Source organism: Zosterops lateralis (assembly GCF_965231275.1).
Source record: "Zosterops lateralis genome assembly, chromosome: 3".
NCBI lineage: Eukaryota > Metazoa > Chordata > Aves > Passeriformes > Zosteropidae > Zosterops > Zosterops lateralis.
In genome coordinates this window covers 98,199,151-98,219,418 of record NC_139764.1, presented here as the reverse complement: position 1 = coordinate 98,219,418, position 20,268 = coordinate 98,199,151, and the positions used below count along the sequence as shown (strand labels likewise).

At 35.8% G+C, this 20,268-nt stretch overlaps 1 protein-coding gene across 2 annotated transcripts in view; it reads left to right on the top strand.

Moving 5' to 3' along the window:
• Positions 1–20,024, top strand: part of KIDINS220 (kinase D interacting substrate 220) — an 82,747-nt gene extending 62,723 nt beyond the window's left edge. The window contains exons 24-30 of one of the 2 annotated variants that reach the window (XM_083856044.1): positions 1,149–1,375; positions 5,478–5,588; positions 6,461–6,525; positions 12,738–12,924; positions 14,727–14,825; positions 15,503–15,751; positions 17,649–20,024. In XM_083856044.1, coding sequence (XP_083712170.1) covers positions 1,149–1,375; positions 5,478–5,588; positions 6,461–6,525; positions 12,738–12,924; positions 14,727–14,825; positions 15,503–15,751; positions 17,649–18,917 — 2,207 coding nt within the window. In that variant the 3' untranslated portion in view covers positions 18,918–20,024. The remainder of the gene's footprint in view (positions 1–1,148; positions 1,376–5,477; positions 5,589–6,460; positions 6,526–12,737; positions 12,925–14,726; positions 14,826–15,502; positions 15,752–17,648) is intronic. The other variant, XM_083856043.1, reaches the window with a different exon arrangement.
• The last annotated feature ends 244 nt before the right edge of the window (positions 20,025–20,268 follow it).

Sequence of the window (20,268 nt, the reverse complement as noted above, 5' to 3'; positions counted from 1 at the left end):
GAGCTGACAGTTTCTCACCCATCGTAACAGAGTATCAGCTCGAGCACACTCCAGCGACACAGGCAGCAAAAGAACAACCTAACAGAAAGAAAACCAAAGGGCTTGAAACTTGTGCTGGGAAGGGAAACGTGGCACATACAGTTACTCAGGGTCCCACTGTATTATACAGATGCTCCCTCCCACCAGAGATGAGGTGAAAAACACAAGTTCCAAGCAAGGGTGCTGCGGGTGAGGTCTCAGGTCCGGGAGACAGTCCTTGGGTGCGAAGAGGGTGGCTGTCTCCACCCTTGGGAGCACTGCTGGACAAAAATCAACCTGCTTCTACCAAGACAGCTGTATCCCAAAACCTGTAAATCCAGTCCTCCGTGGGGTTGTTGAGAGACTTCTCAGAGCGGCCAAGCCACGTTGGGCACCAACTGTCAGTTTGCTCCTTTGGGTTTTCCCAGGCTCCAGTCAGTGCCAGAAGCAAAGTGGCAGGTGTGGGGAACAGTGGGCACCAGCAGTGCTGACGCTGAACCTTTGGGGTGGGCAATAAGGGGGATTAGGGACACACCACAACACCTGGTGAGTGCCTTTGTGGATGCCATAGCTGAGCTCCTTCTGAGAGGATGATGGCCAGCAAGGGAGCTCACGTAGGTAGGGTGACTGCACCCTTCCTGCACCCCTGAACACACAAATTCCCTGGGCTGAAGTTTGTTGGAGACCTTTGTTTTTTTGGCAACCCAGCTCTCTGTAGCACCTGCTGTGAGAGCATTCATAGCCCCTAGTGGATCAGAAGAGGCCCCTCTGTGCTGGGATTTGTCACTCTGCCATGGTACAGACCAGCCTTGGAGCAGCCTCTCTTGGAGAGTGATTGTTAGGTTCCTTTATGCCACATTTTAAAAAGACATCTAAATGTTTGGAGAAATTTAATATGCTACATAAGTTTATGTAATAAAGCTAACTTTCCTAAAGACTTCTGTGTAGATATGATCGTCAAGAGAAATCAACCAAATCCAGCTGAAATTTGACCTCCTTGATGTTCTACTTGATGAGTTCTGATTTGAGTTAAATATACAAAAATGTACTGTAGTGAATTGGCAAACAAATAAAAAAATTTCCGAATGCTTCAAGTAAAATCTTATTCTTGTTACCAATTTATTTTTCAGATGTTCGTGCTGCAAGAGATCAGATGAATATTGGAGGACTTCCTTACCCTACCTTGCCTTTACATGAGGCACCTGCTAGAACAACATCTCTGTTCAGTCAGCCTTCCTCAGCCTGCTCTTCTACAACCTCTTTCAATGGGCCTTTCAATAATGGAGTTTTATCCCCTCAGCCTCACAGCAGTTACTATAGTGGTATGACAGGACCTCAGCATCCATTTTACAATCGGGTAAATAATCGAGATCCAATTAACATTCTTCTGATTTAGTCTGGTAATACTGCAGATGTCATCTATTAAATATTAAAATACCCATGCAAGTTTTATTTAGGAGTGGAGAAAACTCCAAAAGCTGACAAATTTTGCGGTAATGTTCAGTCACTGTTGTCTGGGGAAGAAACATGGTAAACAGCATCAGAAAAACAAGTTACAAAGGGGAAAAACAATTTTGAGACTCTGCTTAGTTGTAGGGTATTTCAGGGGTTTTTTTGTTTGGTTTTCTTTTTTCTTTTGGGTGGAGGGTAAACTGTGCTGAGTAGTTCACATGCTCACAGACATTGAAAGGGATCACTTTTTTTTTTTTTGCGACTTTTGTTAAAACATACAGAAACTCAGGTGGGGAGATAGATTATAATGTCTGTATGTCTGTCTTCCCTTTTGTCTCTTTTTAAAGTTATTCCACGATCTTTTCCCTAAGCTGGTGTTGTACTAGTTTAAAGGAATTAAATGAATTGCATAAAACATACGTTTTTGAGCTATTTGTGGGCCTCAGAAAACATAGTCCTGGCAATGGCTCACATGAAAATTGAATGAAGTGCTTTACTGTATAGTCAAAGAGAGTCTAAGCTTTCTGGTTTTGTGGGATGTGTTCAGTAATTTTAAACTTTATTTTTCACTTTTTTTTTCTGCAGTACTATAATGAAAAAAAGAGAGCTGATATAAGTCATAGCTTACTTCTATATACAGGAAATAACCTCAGCATGAAGTAGATTTGACTATAGATAAACATATAACTTAGTAAGGTGAAAAGTAAATTGAGTTTTCTAAATCAGTGTTTGTTAACCAAGGCAAAAAAATGTATATGTAGGTCAGAACTTTTTAAGTTATGTATTCTAAAATTATTCTTATATACCTTCAAGACAGTGACACTATGCTGTTTTGTTGAAAGTAATATAAAATAACATATATTTTGAAGTAGTCCAACACTGATAAATGCTTGGCACATGAATATTTATGCGGATACTAGCTCAGATTAGTCCAAGCAGCTGTTTCATTGGAAGCTTTCATTCACGGAAGCCCCATTTTTGTCTCTGTTTTTCCCTGTTTTGTGTTACTGTACATGACAAGGTTTAAAGTCAGAGGTGATACACTGTTGAAACCTGTATGGGGGTTTTTGGCTAGAAACAATTATTGGTGAGTCATAAGCTGTTCTTATGAAGAGTTTATTTGGTCATTTGTGTTAAGGCTTACAAGTGTGGGTTTTTTGCCTGCTGAAGACTAAAATACTTCAATTTTTACCTTTCTCACTGGAATTCTATACTGCCCTTCTAAAGTATAATTGGTTTTAGTGTGTCACTTAATAAATATTGTCAGAGAACTGCATTCATTACTTTGAGCCCATAAAGTTACTGTCATGAACACCACATACTGAGATAAGTGATGAGAAGCTTTTAGTAGTAGAAAATTCATCCTGAAAAACTGTTTCCTTCAGCATTTTCAATCATATTTAATTTCTCAGGTTTTTGTAAAAATGGTGTTCAAAAAAAAGAATAGCAACTGAAGAACAGATTGTCCCCAGTAGAAGTTTCCAAGAGAGGTCTTGGATACTGGTGTGACACAACGCAATGGATTCAAATACTTCCGTTGCAATGGCTGGATTTTATTGAAAAATTCCCTCAGTTCTCAGGATATGTGCTGTATTCTGACCAGTAAATGGTTCCTGTCCTGTTGTCTTAAAGCATTCATTTATGCTTAAGAAAAGCTCCCTTGAGCTGTTGGGAAAAACACTCCATATTTTTCTGGAAAATGCATACTTTTTTATTATGTATGTTTCTTCTTTTTTCTTTAGATTCTCCTATGTTATGGACCTGGAACTTCCAGTGACATAATCTATTAATTTTTGGTTTAAAACCCAGTTCTCCCTCTGGTTAGCTGTTAAGGGAAGATTATAGTCCCATTTAGAAGCTCTTCAATTTAGCACTTTGGCTCTCAGTGTAGGGCTAAGCTGGACATGTACCATTTACCCCTGTCTAATGGCCTGGCTGAAAGCTGAATTCAAGTTCAGCTTCTCAAAATTGCTGCTCTCATGGATCATTGTAGAGATGATGTTTCTTACAGGGAAGGTCAGAGCAGTAGACAAGTCTAACTGGGATTTCCTGGGTGGGAACATGAAATAATGGTATGTGAGTACTTTTTTTTTTTTTTTTTTTTACTAAAGAGGAGAAAATTCTTTGGTACCTTGAAAAAATGATGCCTTGCTACATCCATTAAACTTTGTAGGCTATCTGCAGACTTGAAGAGCAACTCTGCACTGGTTTATGCCCAATATATATTTTTATTGATCTCATGTTTTCATGGTACCTGTATTGTACTTCAAATGAAGTAATACTTGGCCTATAATAGAGAATTAATCCCACAGTTGGGAAACAGTGGAGTATCTGAAATGGGTTCAGGGGTTGATTAGAAGTTATGAGAGAGTTGTGGGATAATTGCCTTAGTGGACAGGTTTTTTTCCATTGCTTTGTAGTTTGATATCATGCAACCAGCAGGCTCCCTGTGTGTTTCAGAGAAGAGGCTTTGCCGTGAGAGCTGGGCACTGAATGCAGTTTGATCGTTAAGCATTTCATGCTTGGGGGTTTTCCACATGGTTTAAGCTGCTAGTGGAAAACTGAAGCATTAACTTACTCTCTGATCTTTTCTGGAAATTAATCTCTCTTTTAAAAAAGGTCTGTATTATTTGTAGATTGTGCTTTATGACAGTGGAATAGTTTTAATTCAGTGAACTTTCCTGCATCATTCTATACTAGCCAAATAATACAAGGCAGAGCCTAGATAACCAAACTTCCCCATTTAGACTGATGGTTACAATGAATATTGTGTAACTTCATGTGTTGGAAAAGCATATGAAATTTTTATGGTAATTGTGTAAAAGTGCTCAGAATCTACCTCTAGCAGCTAAGAGAGTATGGAATCATTTTTGTTTTCCATAAAGAACTTGAAGTTGTAGCATATGCTGTCTACATAAATGATATACTCAGAAATTAAACTTGAATTTCTCAGTTCATTTAGAGCTGCTTCTGAATGCAGAAGTTTCTAAGTCCTTATTGGCAGATCTAAAGTGGAATATTTCAATGAATTTTACTCCCTCCTCATAGATTCTCCCTCAAATTATTTACTCTATACTGAATTTGGTGCTGTAGACTAATCAGAATCTTGTCATGTGCAGAAACACAAATCAGATAATATATTCTCTTCTAAAGTATCTGGATAATACAATTTTGAAAATGCTACACATAGAAATGTTAGAAATCAGTAATACAGTCATTGTTTTGAGATTTCTTTTAGGTTTTTATGGTGTTTCGTTGTTTTTTACTTGTTTGTTTTTTTTAATTTATTTTTTTTTATTTTGGGAGTTTTAAGAACTGGGCGATGAGTTGAAAGCAGTGAGAGCTGTAATTCTGCTTTTTCTAAAGTCTAAATTAACACTGTCCCTTAAAATGGTATTTGTATTGAACAGCATGCATTAATGTATTTCCAGCAAAACAAAGCTCCAATACTGTCTGCTATAAGCATGTTTATAAAATCTAGTATTTGGGGAACCTCCCAGGTTGGGTGCCATAAATATGGGAACTTCTAGTGATGCTATTATGTATCACACTTTTTGTTGATTTGGAACAATTGTCTTGGCTATTATGAATGACTCAAAGTTTTACTGAGCATCTGATTTTTAGTTTAGAAGGTCAAGAGTGAAATTGTCAGAATTATTGTTAAATTATCCTTTTCCCATATTGAAAACAGATGTTAGAGTGTAGCTACCAAAGCCATTCTGACTCTATTCCTCCAGAAAACTATACCAGAGCACCCACTGGCTTGGAGGAAAAAAAGGGGGTCATTTGCTGAGGGATTTTTAAGAACTCAGTCCTGAACTTTTGATTGAATTCTGTTCTATGGTTCAATGCAAAAAGTAAAGAAAGCTATTAGTAATTGCTCTTTTTTACTTTATGAAACTCAACTAAAGGATGTGTTTTGTTGTAATGATTTTTATTTTATTATTACATTTTGATTTGTGTAATTGTTTGTCCCTTTTTTGTTACACCTTTTTTTTTTTCCATAGCCATTCTTTGCCCCATATCTTTACATGCCAAGGTATTACCCTGGCAGTTCTCATCTCATCTCACGTCCACCACTAAAAACGAGTTTGTCCAGAGATCAGAACAATGGCCTAGTAAGTATTTTGAAGGGTAATTCAAATACTAACCTAGACAATAAATATAGTGAGTAATGAAAATGAAGGTTATTAATGATTCTCTGTTAGACAAGTATAAGCTTTATATTATAAATATTTTAAGCAAAGGTGTTATTAACATGTAATGTAAATGTATTTTGTTTTAACTTTAGAAATTGCTTACAGAGGAAAATCAATTCTAGCATCCATGCGTAAAGATTAAAGGAGAATGACCTGTGATAGTGGCAAAAAATGTATTAATGAAAATGCCAACTGTACTATAGTACCAAAATAGATGTAGCAATATAAGAAAATGAGTGCTACTTGTGAATTTATGTTCATTTTTTTTAATAATACAAATTCTTTGTATCTGGAGAAGATAAAATTACATCTTTTACTGTTGTAAAGAATGGTAGAAACTAGAAGATCTGAAAGAATGTTAAAAGAAATATTTTTAATATTTAAGGAAAACAAAATACATTTATCTTAAGTGTTTTTGCAAGTATATATAATCCAACTTTACCCATTAGAAGGGCAAAACTAGCAGACTTTTCTAGCTTCCTCTATAGAATAGTAATTTTCCTATTTAACAGTATTTATTTTACTGACAGATGGCTGTTCAAATGGAATTATGAACTAAAGAAAGATAAAAAAATAAAAGCCTCACTTGTTGGTTGCTTTAATTCTAGGGGTTTGATACCATGAGCAAGACTGTTAAAAGGTGGTAAAAGCTTTAATCACTTATAGAAAACAAATGTGTTTCTATTGAATTATGTATTATTATGAGATCATTCTCATTCACTGTTTACTTCATAATTTTTGTTGATCCCTTGATCATTTTTACCCAAACCATAATATTTTGTTGTTGTTAGGATGTTATCAAGGAGGATGCTGATGAGGGGCTTCCTTCACCCACAGACCCCTCAATGGTAAATGAGTAGTCATGTGGTGTGGAAATTTTAGCATCTCATTGCTTTTTCAGCAGTAATGAGTCTGCATTAATCATAACTGCAGTTCACTAACACTGCATCAGTGGCTTTGGTGGGCAAATAGAGTAGTTGAAAACTAATGTAGTTTGTGAATGAATTTAAAAGCTAATATTTCACTTGTAAGATGTACTCTATTTTCCCCTGTAGTTTTCCCCTTGCCTTTCTCAGTAGCTGTGGTGAGCTTTCAGTAAAGTGTCGTGGTAGCTAAACAGAGTGTAGAATGACAGCTGGTCATTCAGTACTTAAGTTTTAGAAGTAAATGTGTTTTTCTGCTTCAGTCAACTCTCTCACCTGAACCCAGCTTCTTTAGTTGGTGACATAAAGCTATTCCAGGTAACACAGTATAAGGCAGCTCTGATACAAATGGAAAAATAAAACATTGCTGGTCAGAAGTTTATTCTTGAGTCAGAATGTTAACAGTTACCTTATCTATGTCTTGTTTTGTTTTATCCTTAGTATTCATACTTAGGATGCAATATTTATGCATTTTTTTAATGTGATTGTGTATGTTTTAACTCTAATTATGGTAATCCTGATTTATACCAAAACAAAGAGTTTAATGTGACTGTCATGATTCTCTTAATATTTGCTGCCAATAGTTGTTGGCAACAGTTAGAGTTTGATTGCATTTACTTTTTCTTTTAATGTATCATTGCAAAAATGTCTTTTCTACTATTGTGCAAGAAAAAAATCAAACTCCACGCAAATTTCAAACTGTACATAACTTTCACTGAGAAACCATATATGTGCAGTTTAATGGAAAAGGTACACTAAATTTTTCTCTCCCAAGTAATTTGCAACCTTGTGTGAAGGGATGACTTTGGAGTAATTTTTTCCTTTGGAAATGCCATCCTGAGATTCCTTATCTCAGCATCACATTCTTTTCCCAGACCTTTGAGACCTGTCAGTGCAAGGAGAATTAAGAACTTTCTCAAAAGTATTAGTGTAATGGCTAAAGAGTGTGTCCCTGTGAGTGTGAGAAGGGACACAAGCCTGCAAAAGTGAGATTTTGTCTTGAGGCAAAGTATTGAATGAGTTCCAGCAGCAGAACTGTAACTGGGCACTCTTCTGCTTGCTGCTGAGTGTGTATCTTAATGCACATTTAGGTACAGCTTCAAACAACAGTTTAAAAGACTCCTATAAGCTAAATAACCTATTGCCTCTAAGTAAGAAAATACAGGAATTAAAACATTAAAAAGAAACTTCCTTTGAGATACGATAATGGAAGATTTTGTTAGATCTGTTTTTAAATTTAATTTATACTATTGTGAGTCTATGCAGTGTATCAGATCATATACTTTTCTAAGACTTAGCAATATTTAACTTATGGTGTAAATGTAAAACTCTGATTATTATTTTTTTTAAGTCTCTTGGGAGGTTGACAAGCAAGTTGTTACTCACGATATGATATATGTGATGTCTTACCAGGTTTTCATGTACTCTAAATCCACTTCTTTTGTCAACTTTATTGAATTTTCTATGAAAGGAAACAATATTATATCTGTGTTATGTGCTACTATTATCTGTAGATGATGGGTACAATAATTTCATCCAGCTATTTAGATAGCTCTTAATTGATGGGTCGTTGCTTCTGTATAAGTGATCCAATTTATTAAATGGTTTGGTGCACACAAAGTAATTAAATAAACTAAAAAAAAATCTCCACAAAGTAGTTAATGAACATCAAGATGTGTAATTGGTTTGGTGATTGAAAACAAGAGGAGCATGTAGAATCAAAATTGTCTTTCATGCTGAACTGGCAAGGAGCCAGGAATGTTGCAACTCCTGTGTAAAATAGAGAATAATCATTGTTTTGAATGTTTGAGTCATAACAGGGTGAAAAAACAGGATTACACAGGAGTATAATTTTTTTTTCATACAGATAATAGTTTCTGTTTATTTCATGAGTTGACAGAGCTGTGTGGAGGGTGTTATGTGATCTAGTTATGGGTCTGCTGATCTTGTCAGTTTGATGTTGGACTAACCAAATTCTAAAATTTCAGACCATCATCATTAGTCTCATAACATCTGTATAAGTCTAGGTTAGCTTAATAGAAATCAGGAATATTTTGAGTAGAGTCATCCTATATCAAAAATTTTACTTCAGCTCACAAGTACTTAGTTTCTGTTGCTGATGATAAAACTTGTCTATCTCAGACCATAGTTTACTGTTCTTTGCTGAATGGAATAAAACATAGGTGTCAAACTGGTAAGTTGACCAAATACCATCTATTTAGTTGTATCAGCATGAAGGTGTATGGCAAATTTTAGGTTATCAGCTTTAATCACTAATGAAAATAGTCTTAAGATGCCAGCCTTTGGCATCTGTGATGGAGACAAACATGCATTTCTCCTGGTTTTACTGTACAAATGCTTATTTCTGAATAACTTCAAAAACTTCCAGAGCGCTCTTTTGAAGAGTTTGTAGGTGGATCACAGTGTTACCAGTCATGGAATGGTAACGTGGAATGGTTCACAGAATCCTTTTTTATATCAGAAATCAAGCTAGAATTAGCAGTGCTTATCTGTCGTAAACTTGATTTTGTGCTTTAGTATGCATTGTTAATCTTGACTTCTTAGGAAGTAGCTTGTTCCAATGTAATTACTTTGTTTAAATACATTTTTTTCATACTGCACTGAATATACAATCCCTTAAGATGTAGTATGTGTGCTTTGAATAAGGACTAACATGGTCCAGAGCATGTAGTATAGATAAACATTGAGTACTTCCTAAGAAAGTACTTTTGAAAAGTTTGAGCATGAATGAATATGTATGGCCTGGGAGTTTTCTTATGGATTTTCCAGTGCTTTTGTGTAGTGTTTTTGTGCTTTGAATATTTTTGCTTAGAAGAAATAACTTTTCTATTCTGTGGGTGGTGCTGGTTTGTTTCTGGGATTTTTTCAGGGGGGTGGGGGCGAGGGGAGTTGGCAGATTTGGTTAGATAGAAGTTTGAAAAGTTATTTGAGGTACATTGGTAGTATAATGTGGTCTTGAAATGGCAGGAGAATGTTTTTCATTACAAGGAGGATTTTCTGTCAGAAACATAATCTAAAACCTTTATGCAAAACAGAATATAGCAAGTGGTTTTTTTACAAATGCAAAGCAGAATAGTCTGTTCATAAAAATAGTATTTGTATAGCATATCCTAAATGTGTATTTTGAAGACCTATTTTAAAAGTTTCATCACGTTATGAAAATATCCTGTGTCTATCCTAACCCTGATTTCCTCTGTTTACTTCAAAGCCTGTTCTCTGTATGTTCAAACCTTTGTGATATCACTTTAAGCTGTTGTTTCATTTAATTCTGTTTTGTCCTTTTCTCAAAGCTGTTTAAGTCTGAGTTAAACAAAAACAGACAGGTACAGCCACTTTCTGTGAATTCACATTCACTTGTTTGAGAGTCATTCCAGAAGCTATCATACTGGTGCTTCATGCTGGGCTGTCTGTAAACTAATGCTCATTACTAGCCTTGAGGTTTGTTTTGACAAGCTGCTTTTAGCTTTTGCATGGCAAATACTTTTCAGACTAATGTTCTCTAAGCATCTCTAACAAAACCACTAAGGCTGAAAAATGTGTCAGTTTAAGTACAGTTTTAATTCACTTACATGATGACAATATCCCTAAAGCTATTACATTACTTATTCTTCAGAGAGTGCTTTTCATAAAGAATGACTTGGATTAATGTGCATGTATTTCAAACAGTTCACACTTTAACAAAAATAGTCTAAATATTTCAGCTTTTACGTATCTTTTTTATACACTCAAAGCAAAGTTTCTAAACTAGGTGTTAATGCATGCAGAAAGAATTACTTGTCCTTGATTGTTAGAAAAATATTTTGATCTGAACGAGAATCTGTCAAATTGGAAGTGTTTAAAACTTTTCTTCGTTTATTTCTGGGTATATCATAGATAATGTATTTAATAGATTCTGAGAACAAAGGCAATTGCTTACACATGTTGCTTAGGGATCATTTATTTTAGTGGTGCCACAATGTAATTTTGGCTATAACAGTTTCTTTTATTTTAATTGATAAGCCTTCTTTCAAAAAATAATTAAGATTTGAATTAACTTAGTATGTTGTCTCTGTTGATGTATTATCTAACTCATGCCAATAGTAAATAGCGTGTTTATGAGGAAATATTGGATAAAGCTGGTATTCTGAAGAAAGAAACACAGTGATTTCTTAAAGAGGAAAATTAAAGATGTACATGAAAGAAGTATATGATAACTAGATTATGGGTGAAGCTTCATTCTGTCATTTTCATCATTTTGATGATTGGCTTATATCCTTGACATGATACAGATTTTAGATGTGCTAAAAATCAGACTAAATTAAGACCTAAAATTTGTCCTTTATGTGCCTATATGATAACTAATTACATATTGTAGGCACCAAATTAGAGAGACATCGCAGAATCTGAAAAGTAGCTGGCATGTCCTTTAAAGGAATACCAGGCCCTAGTTGAGTGCCTAGACTGCAGTGGAATTAAAATGTTTAAATTTTCTGCAGTAATTTAGGTAGATGGCCTTCCCAGAAAATGGGATATATCTTTTGTTTGTTTATTATCCAGTTGACATGACGTTAAAAAATTAAAGGCATGTGAACTGCCAGATTCAAATTCCCCACAACCCCCAGTAGTGTTCCCAAATGAAGCTGATAGTTACCCAGTTTAAAGTCCTTTTCAAGGGCATCTCGTGGAGAACTTTGGGGGAATTACATGTAATATCATCTAAACTTTGAAACTCAGAGTAACTTGGGTGGGGAGTGTGCCTAGCTCCCCAAGTCAGGATATCTTTGATAACAATAAATCAGAAATAACTCTGAGGTAGTAGATAATGGGGTTTTGGATTGCTGCCTTGGAATTACTAGTTGAATAAATTCTTTGTAAATATCCTGGTTTAGATAATTCAGATAAGGTTAATGGCATTCTTTGTGAGAACTCTTGGTTTTCATAAGCAATATATTGGGATCTAGTAATTTTTATTAATTCTGAAAGATTCAACACCTTCAAAGTAATTAAATAAAAATGAGAGACAATATTACAACTCCAAAACCAGTCTTCATTGGTGATTTGAGGAATATAATAAAACTTGATTAACTAGTCAGAATGCACTTTTACATCCCAGGGGTTGTGCATGTGGTGATGACTTCTGAAGCTTGGAAGCTCTTTTGCATCCTCCCAAAATGAGCTGTTTGGTGCACAGTCTACAATGCTGAACCCAAAATTTCATATACAGAAAAAGAGAGGGTGCAACCTCCCTCACAAGTCGAGAGGATACAATTATTTTCTGATAGAACCGATTCTGATTTTGCTTTTAGGAATTTGGAATCACTAGTGTAACTGTGCATAGATTCTCATCCAGGGGGAATGTGGTGGTGTTTTTTTTTTTAAAGACATACTGCCTTAATATTCTATCTACCTGCAGATGCATTTGTTTTCCACCCTTTCTTTGAAATTCCCAGAAGCTAGCAGGAATTAACAGGACAACTCTTGTGTTACAGAGCTGAATTCTAAATAATTTCTACCTAAATCTTGCCTAAGTCTGAGGTACATGAAGCATCCTCATAGTATCTTGTAGGGCATTTGCAGTGCTGCTGTTTCAGTACTGTGGTACACAGTCCCTTGGCTGATTTTGCATAGAGCTGAAGAAACCTTTGGAAAATGAACAGATATTGTTAAAATTAGCAATTAATGTAATTAGTTGAGGAGTTATCTTTGTTTTGAGTGTCTTTGAGTTTTAGGTCATCTTTGTCTGATAATAAACCAGGAATTTTTAAGACAGAAAAATCTAATGTATCTGCATTATTTGAGCAAAACCCTCAAACATCCCAAAACCAAACTAAACTGCTAAAGTTAGAGGAAAACTTGTGAGTAAAACTGCATTGTAAATTGATTAACCTGTACTTAATATTTCTGATTTTTATGGGATTTTTTCTTAAAATTATATAAGAGGGTTATTTTATCACAAAGGCAGGACTCAAGATGCTGGGTTTTTTTCTCTTATAAATACATATAATGAATGTTTCCCAATATATAGATATTCTGATAGTAATTTAAAATGCCTGTGCATTCTTATTCTCATCTCTTAATTTTAAAATGTAGTCAAACACAGCTTGATTTGTGTTAGTGTGCATTGTGAATTTCTGGGTGTACTGAGTATTGGAACAAGTCTTATGTGCACATTTTCTCACTTACAGGGAGCAGGAGCAGGCACAGGGTCAGCCACAGGAGTATCACATGTGTCTCTGAGCACAATGAGTGTGGAAGCTGTGTGTGAGAAGCTAAAGCAGATAGATGGTCTGGACCAGAGCATGCTACCTCAGTACTCTGCAACTATTAAAAAGGTATCAGCTGAATTTCATTAATGTCTTTAGTTCCTAAACATGGAGATGCACAAGGAAATGAAAATATTTAGTTGCCTCTTTTCCTGAAAATGTTTATTTAAACACATCAGATGTTAAAGTAACATCCTAAGTTCTGTGCATGACAAGTTTGGAGGACATTTTAATACAAGCATTCATTTTCCAGAGAAAATGCTCACTTTTGAAAAGGACAAACAGCAGAAATATAAATCCTGATGAGACTGGTTATTCTGAGAGAAAAAAGCAAGAAAAATGTTTTTAAAATTGCCATGTGTAATAAAATAATGAAAAGGGTTGCCGATGTGTTCTGTATCTAGGTAGCAATATCCCTTTTTTCTCTGTGAAAAATTGGCACATGTCTCCTGTTGTAAATGAGTGGTGAAGATGGTTCCATTTCTTTATCACAGTCCCCATCTGTTTGCTTCAGAAAAAGGTCACTATATGTTTTTCTGCCTCTCCTCTTTTCTGTGATAGCTACATAAACGCAGAATTTTTTTTGTTCTTTTAACTTTTTTGTCGCCATTCTGTGTGCTCTTTTTTACAAGGAAAGAAGGGAAAAATATGAAGGTTGTCATTAGTCAGTCAGTGTTTTTGCTGAGCTTGCTTTGTCCTGGAACCTATCATATCTAAGTAATATGAGAAGGATGTTGATTCGAGGATTATTGTGACAGGTTTATCATAGGAAGCTTCAGAAAAGTTACTTAAAGCAAGAAGTAGGATGTTAGATTGCAGGTCATTAAGTGAAGCTGCAAGAAATTTCACTTGCTTCCGTTGCTCCAGAGTGCAAAAAGAATGTGCTCATCAGTTACCTCTAATGAGATTCCTCTTATTTATATTCTTGGATTTCTTTACAAGGGATATCATGTAAAAAAGGATGAAAATGGCTCAGCCTGGTCTTTTTCCTGATTTGACTAACAACATCTGCTGGGATATGGGAACAAAACCATTGAGATCCCTCAGTATAAGCAGAGCTCTCATCTTGGGTCTTGGGTTTTCTGGCTGCTCTCCTAAGACATAATTCCTCTTTTACATTCTGTCCATACACTAATACATGGTATAAAGTGAAATACCTCTTGTAGTTATGTAATGAAAATGGTTCTGTGCTGAATTTGGTGCTTTTGGAAGTTAAGCACTATATAAACATGCTGAATGTAAGGAATCACCTTTCTAGAATATAGATGTTGTTTAAACACTTCTGTGTTCATCTCTGATTGATGATGAACATCAGAAAGAAGTCTAATCTTCTATCCCTGGGTATTTCTGATGATGGGAGGAATGTAAGCCTGTTTTATGTAGAGAGGGAACTTAATGGAGGTACTACTTGATCTTAGATGCCTCAAGCCAGGGGTCAAATGCTGCCTGAGACTTCATTGTCAGATTATCTTCAAATGCTTGGGTGTCTGCAGTCCATTTGTTTTCTGAGTTGGAGAAATTTAAGCAGATTAATTGGCTTATTGTCCCTGAAATTTTCCACTACTTAGGTGTTGTTTTCTTATATCTGTATAAAGGACACAATCATATTGCCTTTCATATAGACTTTTTTAATGGGGTTAATATTTCCATTTTTTTTCCATCACACATAGGTGTTTCTTGTACATCAGCAATCATCACTAAATATACTTCTGTAAAAACACATGGTTATTATATAGAATTGCACTTAATAGTGACTTTGGGAAATTTCACTAGTAGTCTGCATCCAGCTTGACCTCTACCTTTTCAGTCTGTTACTGCCATGCCGTAAGTCTTGTATCCACAATTTACATTATTTAGTTTTATTGTTTTAGGCAAATATAAATGGCCGTGTCTTGGCTCAGTGTAACATCGATGAACTGAAAAAAGAAATGAATATGAACTTTGGTGACTGGCACCTGTTCAGGAGCATGGTAAGACCTAATATTCAGTGTTCAGGTCATCATAAAATAGTCTTTTTCAATATGAATTTTTTTTCTTTCTGGTTGCTTTAAGTTTGCAAGTATTGTCTTAAAGCATGAATGCATCTGCTATTTTGTTACTTTGTCTTTTTGTCTTAAACACTAAATGAATAACTATTTGCCTGTGGATTTACATCTTGATTGTGAACTCTGAAGTTTGGCCTCCTTTTTTGGGGAGATCTGTTTTTTCCTGTGTAGGTTCCCTTTTCAAATTTGCCTATTTTAATGAAATGGTCAGAACTGAACTCTTTTTTAAATCTCTGTTCTACTGTTGAAGTTAGTCAGGGAATTCGGAGTAATAATAAGTGCAAGGAATTGGACAGCCAGGCTGTTACAGTGAGGGTTACACATTGCAGAGAACTGAGTTTTCTCTAAAGAATTTTTAGACTATTGTCACTTTTCTTTCTTGAAATAACAGTATGTCTCTCAACTGTAAGTCAGTCTTGAAAATACTGAGAATTACATGATGAAATTTATTGTTAGATACAAAGTGTTTGGTTTTGCTTTAAAATGTGTAATTTATCACTTACTAGTTTTACAAGAATTTAAGTATTTCTGTGGCATATCAATTTTGAGAACTTCTTCTATTTATGTAATTACGTTTAAACTGTCTCTCTTTGTGTGTTAAGATACTTGAGATGAGGAATTCAGAGAACCAGGCTGCTCAGGAGGACGCTCGAGGAGCAGCGGAGCACGGGACAGCCGCGATTCCTCACAGTGACCTCACTCGCCGGCCCGGCCACAGCACCGAGCTGCCTCACACGGAGCTGACAGGCCTTGCTGGGCAAGCTCCCTACACACTGAACTTCAGCTTTGAAGAGCTCAACACAATTGGTCTTGATGAAGCTCCTCCACGCCATAGTAACTTAAGTTGGCAGGTATTTCATAGAGAAATGTATTCTGCTTGCTTACCCGTATGGAAAAGAGGTTTTTTTCCAGTCTTGGATATAGATGAGTTAAGAAATAAGTCTCTAGGACAGTTCACATGCTTTCAGTTCACAGTCTTAGTAAAGCCTAGTTCTGCAGAGATGTAAACTCTAACCATACTCTGAGTTGAAGTCTTTCGTCTTTGCCATCTGAAAACTATTCATCTGTTCCAGTAATTGATCACTCTTCATGACAAAAAATCTAAAGCTATCATGCTTTTCTCATCTAGCTTAGGGTGGTGTCCTCCAAGGCGTCTGTATTTTTGTATTATTCAGGCTTCGTGTATGAAATATTTTAGCTATGTGCTAACCAGAGGTTAGCCCATTCATATTTGTTAGGTTTTTGAAAATAGACAACTACAGTGCTCCATGATATCAGAACCTTGTCCTTACAATGCACAACCTGTTCGTAGATTCCAGAACTTACATCCTTCCCTGATGGTGGTTTCTGCCATAGGTTGTGGTCAGTTTTCTTCTGCTTCTTATGACACCACCTGAAGTGTTGGATTTCCAATTGTCTGTCCTTAAGAAATTAGACAAATCAATTGGTGGCTAAGTAGTGGTTAGAATTTAAAAAAAAAAAAAAAAAAAAAAAAAAAAGAAAAGAAACAGCAAACCCAGTGGGATAAACCCTTTTCATTTCTAAAAGTAAATTATAAAATCTTGAAGGTGCAACAAAATAAAAAGACATCCCCAATTCCTAACTATAGGTGATACTTCTAATCATCAACATTGTGAAAGTGGGTTTGGGATTTATATCCCAGAGATAGATTTCTATCCCAGATACTGTTGAGTGTGTGCATGCATGCTTGTGTATGTTTGTAGGATACTGATTATCCTTACTGCCCATTTCCATGGAGCATCAATGTATGTTTTTTCTAGACCAAAGTGTCATTACACACATTTGATGTATTTGAATAAACAGTGTTTCTGATGCCTGAATAGTTATTTGAAGTTGAATCAAAGGAATGTGAAAGGTAGTTTGCCCTTAAGAAAACATTAGAATTCAACTGTTAGAATTTTTTAAGTCAATACTGATTAGTATTGCAGCTTCTCTGTTGTGGTGAGTTGACCCTGGCTGGATGCCGGGTGCCCACCAAAGCTTCTTTATCACTGCCCTCCTCAGCTGGGCAGGGGAGAGGAAATATAATGGACAATTAGGAAATATGTGGGACAAGATAAGGGCAGGGAGAAATCACTCACCAGGGACCATCACTGGTAAAATAGACTGCATTTGGGGAAATTAGTTTAATTTGTTACCAATCAAGTCAGACTAGGGTAGTGAGAAATAAACCAAATTCTAAAAGCAGACATAGGGGCAAAGAGGGTTATGTTTGTCAGAAAACGGATTTTTCTGAAATCAGATATATGTAATGGAGTTTTGCCAGGATATATTGAAGTATGTATGGTTGGGGTGTTTTGAGAGATGTTCAACATTTAGATGAATTCTTGCCGTCTTTCTAATATAAAATGCAAATTTCGTGTCTGAAATGTATTAGAAAAGCCCATCTTGACGTACAAATCCAGTTTTTATAATTATATACTTAAAAGAGTTAATCTCAAATGCACTGGATAAAATGCTTGTTTTGTGGAAATTTTCCATTATGGGAACCAACAATATTTTCTAAGTTTAGTTTGTGTGTGTGATTCCATATATATATGTTTATAGTAAGCATATTTTAATTATAGTGGTAACAATTTCACTTGCGTAATCTTGTTTGTGGCAATGAAAAGAATAATTTAAGTATATATTTAATACTCTCTGAGTTATTTCATTTAAAAAGATTGATAAAAGTAAAAATAAATAGTTCATTTAACTGTTACCTTTCTCTCTTTTTTTTTTTTCCAGTCACAAACTCGTAGAACTCCAAGTCTTTCAAGTCTTAACTCTCAAGATTCTAGTATTGAAATATCAAAGCTTACAGACAAGGTGCAGGCAGAGTACAGAGATGCATATAGAGAGTATATTGCTCAAATGTCACAGTTAGAGGGAGGTGCCAGTTCTACCACAGTAAGTGGGAGGTCCTCCCCTCATAGCTCAAGTGCTTTCTATATGGGCCAGAGCACGTCGGGGGGCTCCCTGCACTCCAGCGCAGAACAGGAAAAAGGAAAAGATGGTGAACAGAAACAAGATGATGGAAGAAAGTCCTTTTTGCTGAAGAGGAATGATGTTGATTACAGTACTTCAGGTGTTTCTACTAATGATGCATCTCCTTTGGATCCTATTACTGAAGAAGATGAAAAATCTGATCAATCTGGTTCCAAGCTTCTCCCAGGAAAGAAGTCTTTGGAAAGAACAAGTATTTTCCAGGCTGCAGATTTAAAGCTTAAGGGAGTTAGTCTCCGCTATCAGAAACTTCCCAGTGATGAAGATGAGTCAGGAACTGAAGAATCAGATAATACTCCACTTCTTAAGGAAGGTAAAGATAAGAAAACAGATATCAAAATAGAGAAGCAGCCCAAATCTCCAGAACATGGTTCTGAACCTATTAGAACCTTCATCAAAGCAAAGGAGTATTTGACAGATGCCCTTTTGGATAAGAAAGATTCGTCTGACTCTGGTGTAAGATCCAACGAAAGTTCTCCAAATCATTCCCTCCACAATGAAGGAGCAGATGATTCACAGCTTGAAAAGGCAAATCTCATTGAGCTTGAAGATGACAGTCACAGCGCAAAAAGAGGAATTCCACACAGCCTTAGTGGCCTTCAAGATCCAGCTGTGGTTCGCATGTCTATTTGCTCAGAAGATAAGAAGAGCCCTTCTGAAAGCAGCCTGATAGCAAGTAGCCCCGAAGAGAGCTGGCCAGCCTGCCAGAAAGTCTATAATTTAAACAGAACCCCTAGTACAGTCACCTTAAATAACAACAGTGCTCCAAGCAATCGAGCTAATCAAAATTTTGAAGAAATACAGAGTATCAGAGATCCATCTCAAATTACCCTGCACCCTGGCTCGAGTTCCAACTCCACTGCAGTTCAGAATGAGAACCTGAAGACGGTTGCTCACAAGCGAGGTCAACGTTCAAGTTATACCAGGCTTTCAAAAGATTCATCAGAGCTCCACACCGTTGCGGCCTCAGAGGGAGCTGGTTTTGGAGAAGAGAGAGAGAGTATCCTGTGAAGAGCAGACAGGTTAAAAAGAGTATGCTCATGAATTGTAGCTTGGAATTCTTTGTCAGTCTGTGGTTATATTAATCTCTGTAGTTCAAGCTTTCAGCATTGTAAAAGAAGGCCTAGGTTATTTTCAGTTGTTTTCTCTGAAAGGAGGAGTAATTTTTACAAGAAGCAAACTACTTCAGACCTTCTCTTACATATAAAAGCAGTAGTTGTTGGCATGAAAATCAGTTTTTTGTTAAAACACTGTGCAGAGGTTTGGTTGGAGCAGATTTTACAGAGGTACAGTTTAATTATGGAAAGTACAATGTGATTTTGCTTTTCTCTTGGGATAGGTATTACTTATCCCATCTCAGCATTCCGTTAATTCCCCATATTTGCAAATAAAGTTAATACTGTCCGTCCTTGTCATTTGATGTACAAGAGGCCAGAACATTGAATATTACAACCTGTGACACCCTTACCAAACTTTGCATTAATTTATGAATTAATGTGTGCAACATAAATTACATATGTGGAAATTTGAGTGTTAAGGTACTTGTTTGGCTATATGTATGCTTTTGCTCTGTGTATGTTCAGTAGTTACTGTGGGTACAGTGGTGATGAGGTTTGTAAGGAACGTTGTCTTGATGTGTCACTGGAATGGGCAGTTATTTATAAGGTAATACCTTGTCATTGACTCAGTGGATCCATTATTTATTATAGGTACACAGTTTTGCAGTCACTGAATAGATGGTCTCAGTAGATGCAACCACCACGTTAAAATATTGTAAAGATAAAGTATGAATATGATGTTTGAATTTATGAAGCATTTGTGATTGTGTGTGGTTTTTCCTTGGTACAGTGTTTATCATTTGGTTCTGAAAAGAAAAATAAGCAGTGTTTGCCATTTTAAAAGTAATGCATACCTTTTGGAATCTTGTCAAAGCTGTACTCCAGCTTCTTTATTTCTGAAGTACAGTGTTTGAAGATATTTATCATCTAAGTAATGTGCCTGAATGGTGTTATAGCAAATACTTGTGCTGTCCAGTGAAACTGCATGGTTTTGAGGAAGAATTGTTCAAGCTAGAGTCTGCTAGTAGAAAGAAAATAAAAAAATAATTTGGCATGTTGAGCTTGTGTCCAAATTTCTTTTTATTTGTGCTATTTTGTTTCTTAACTTGATAAAAATGTTTAATCCAGGTTGTGGTTAAAGTACTTCACAGATTCAATTTCTTAAAATGCATTAAAACAATATAATTTTTAATATAATACTAAATAAGTAAAAAAATACATTTGATAAATTAAATTGCCAAAGCAGACGTTTGTAAATGAAGTGCTGTGAGCTGCAGAGAAGTGGACATGTCTCCCGTGTCCAG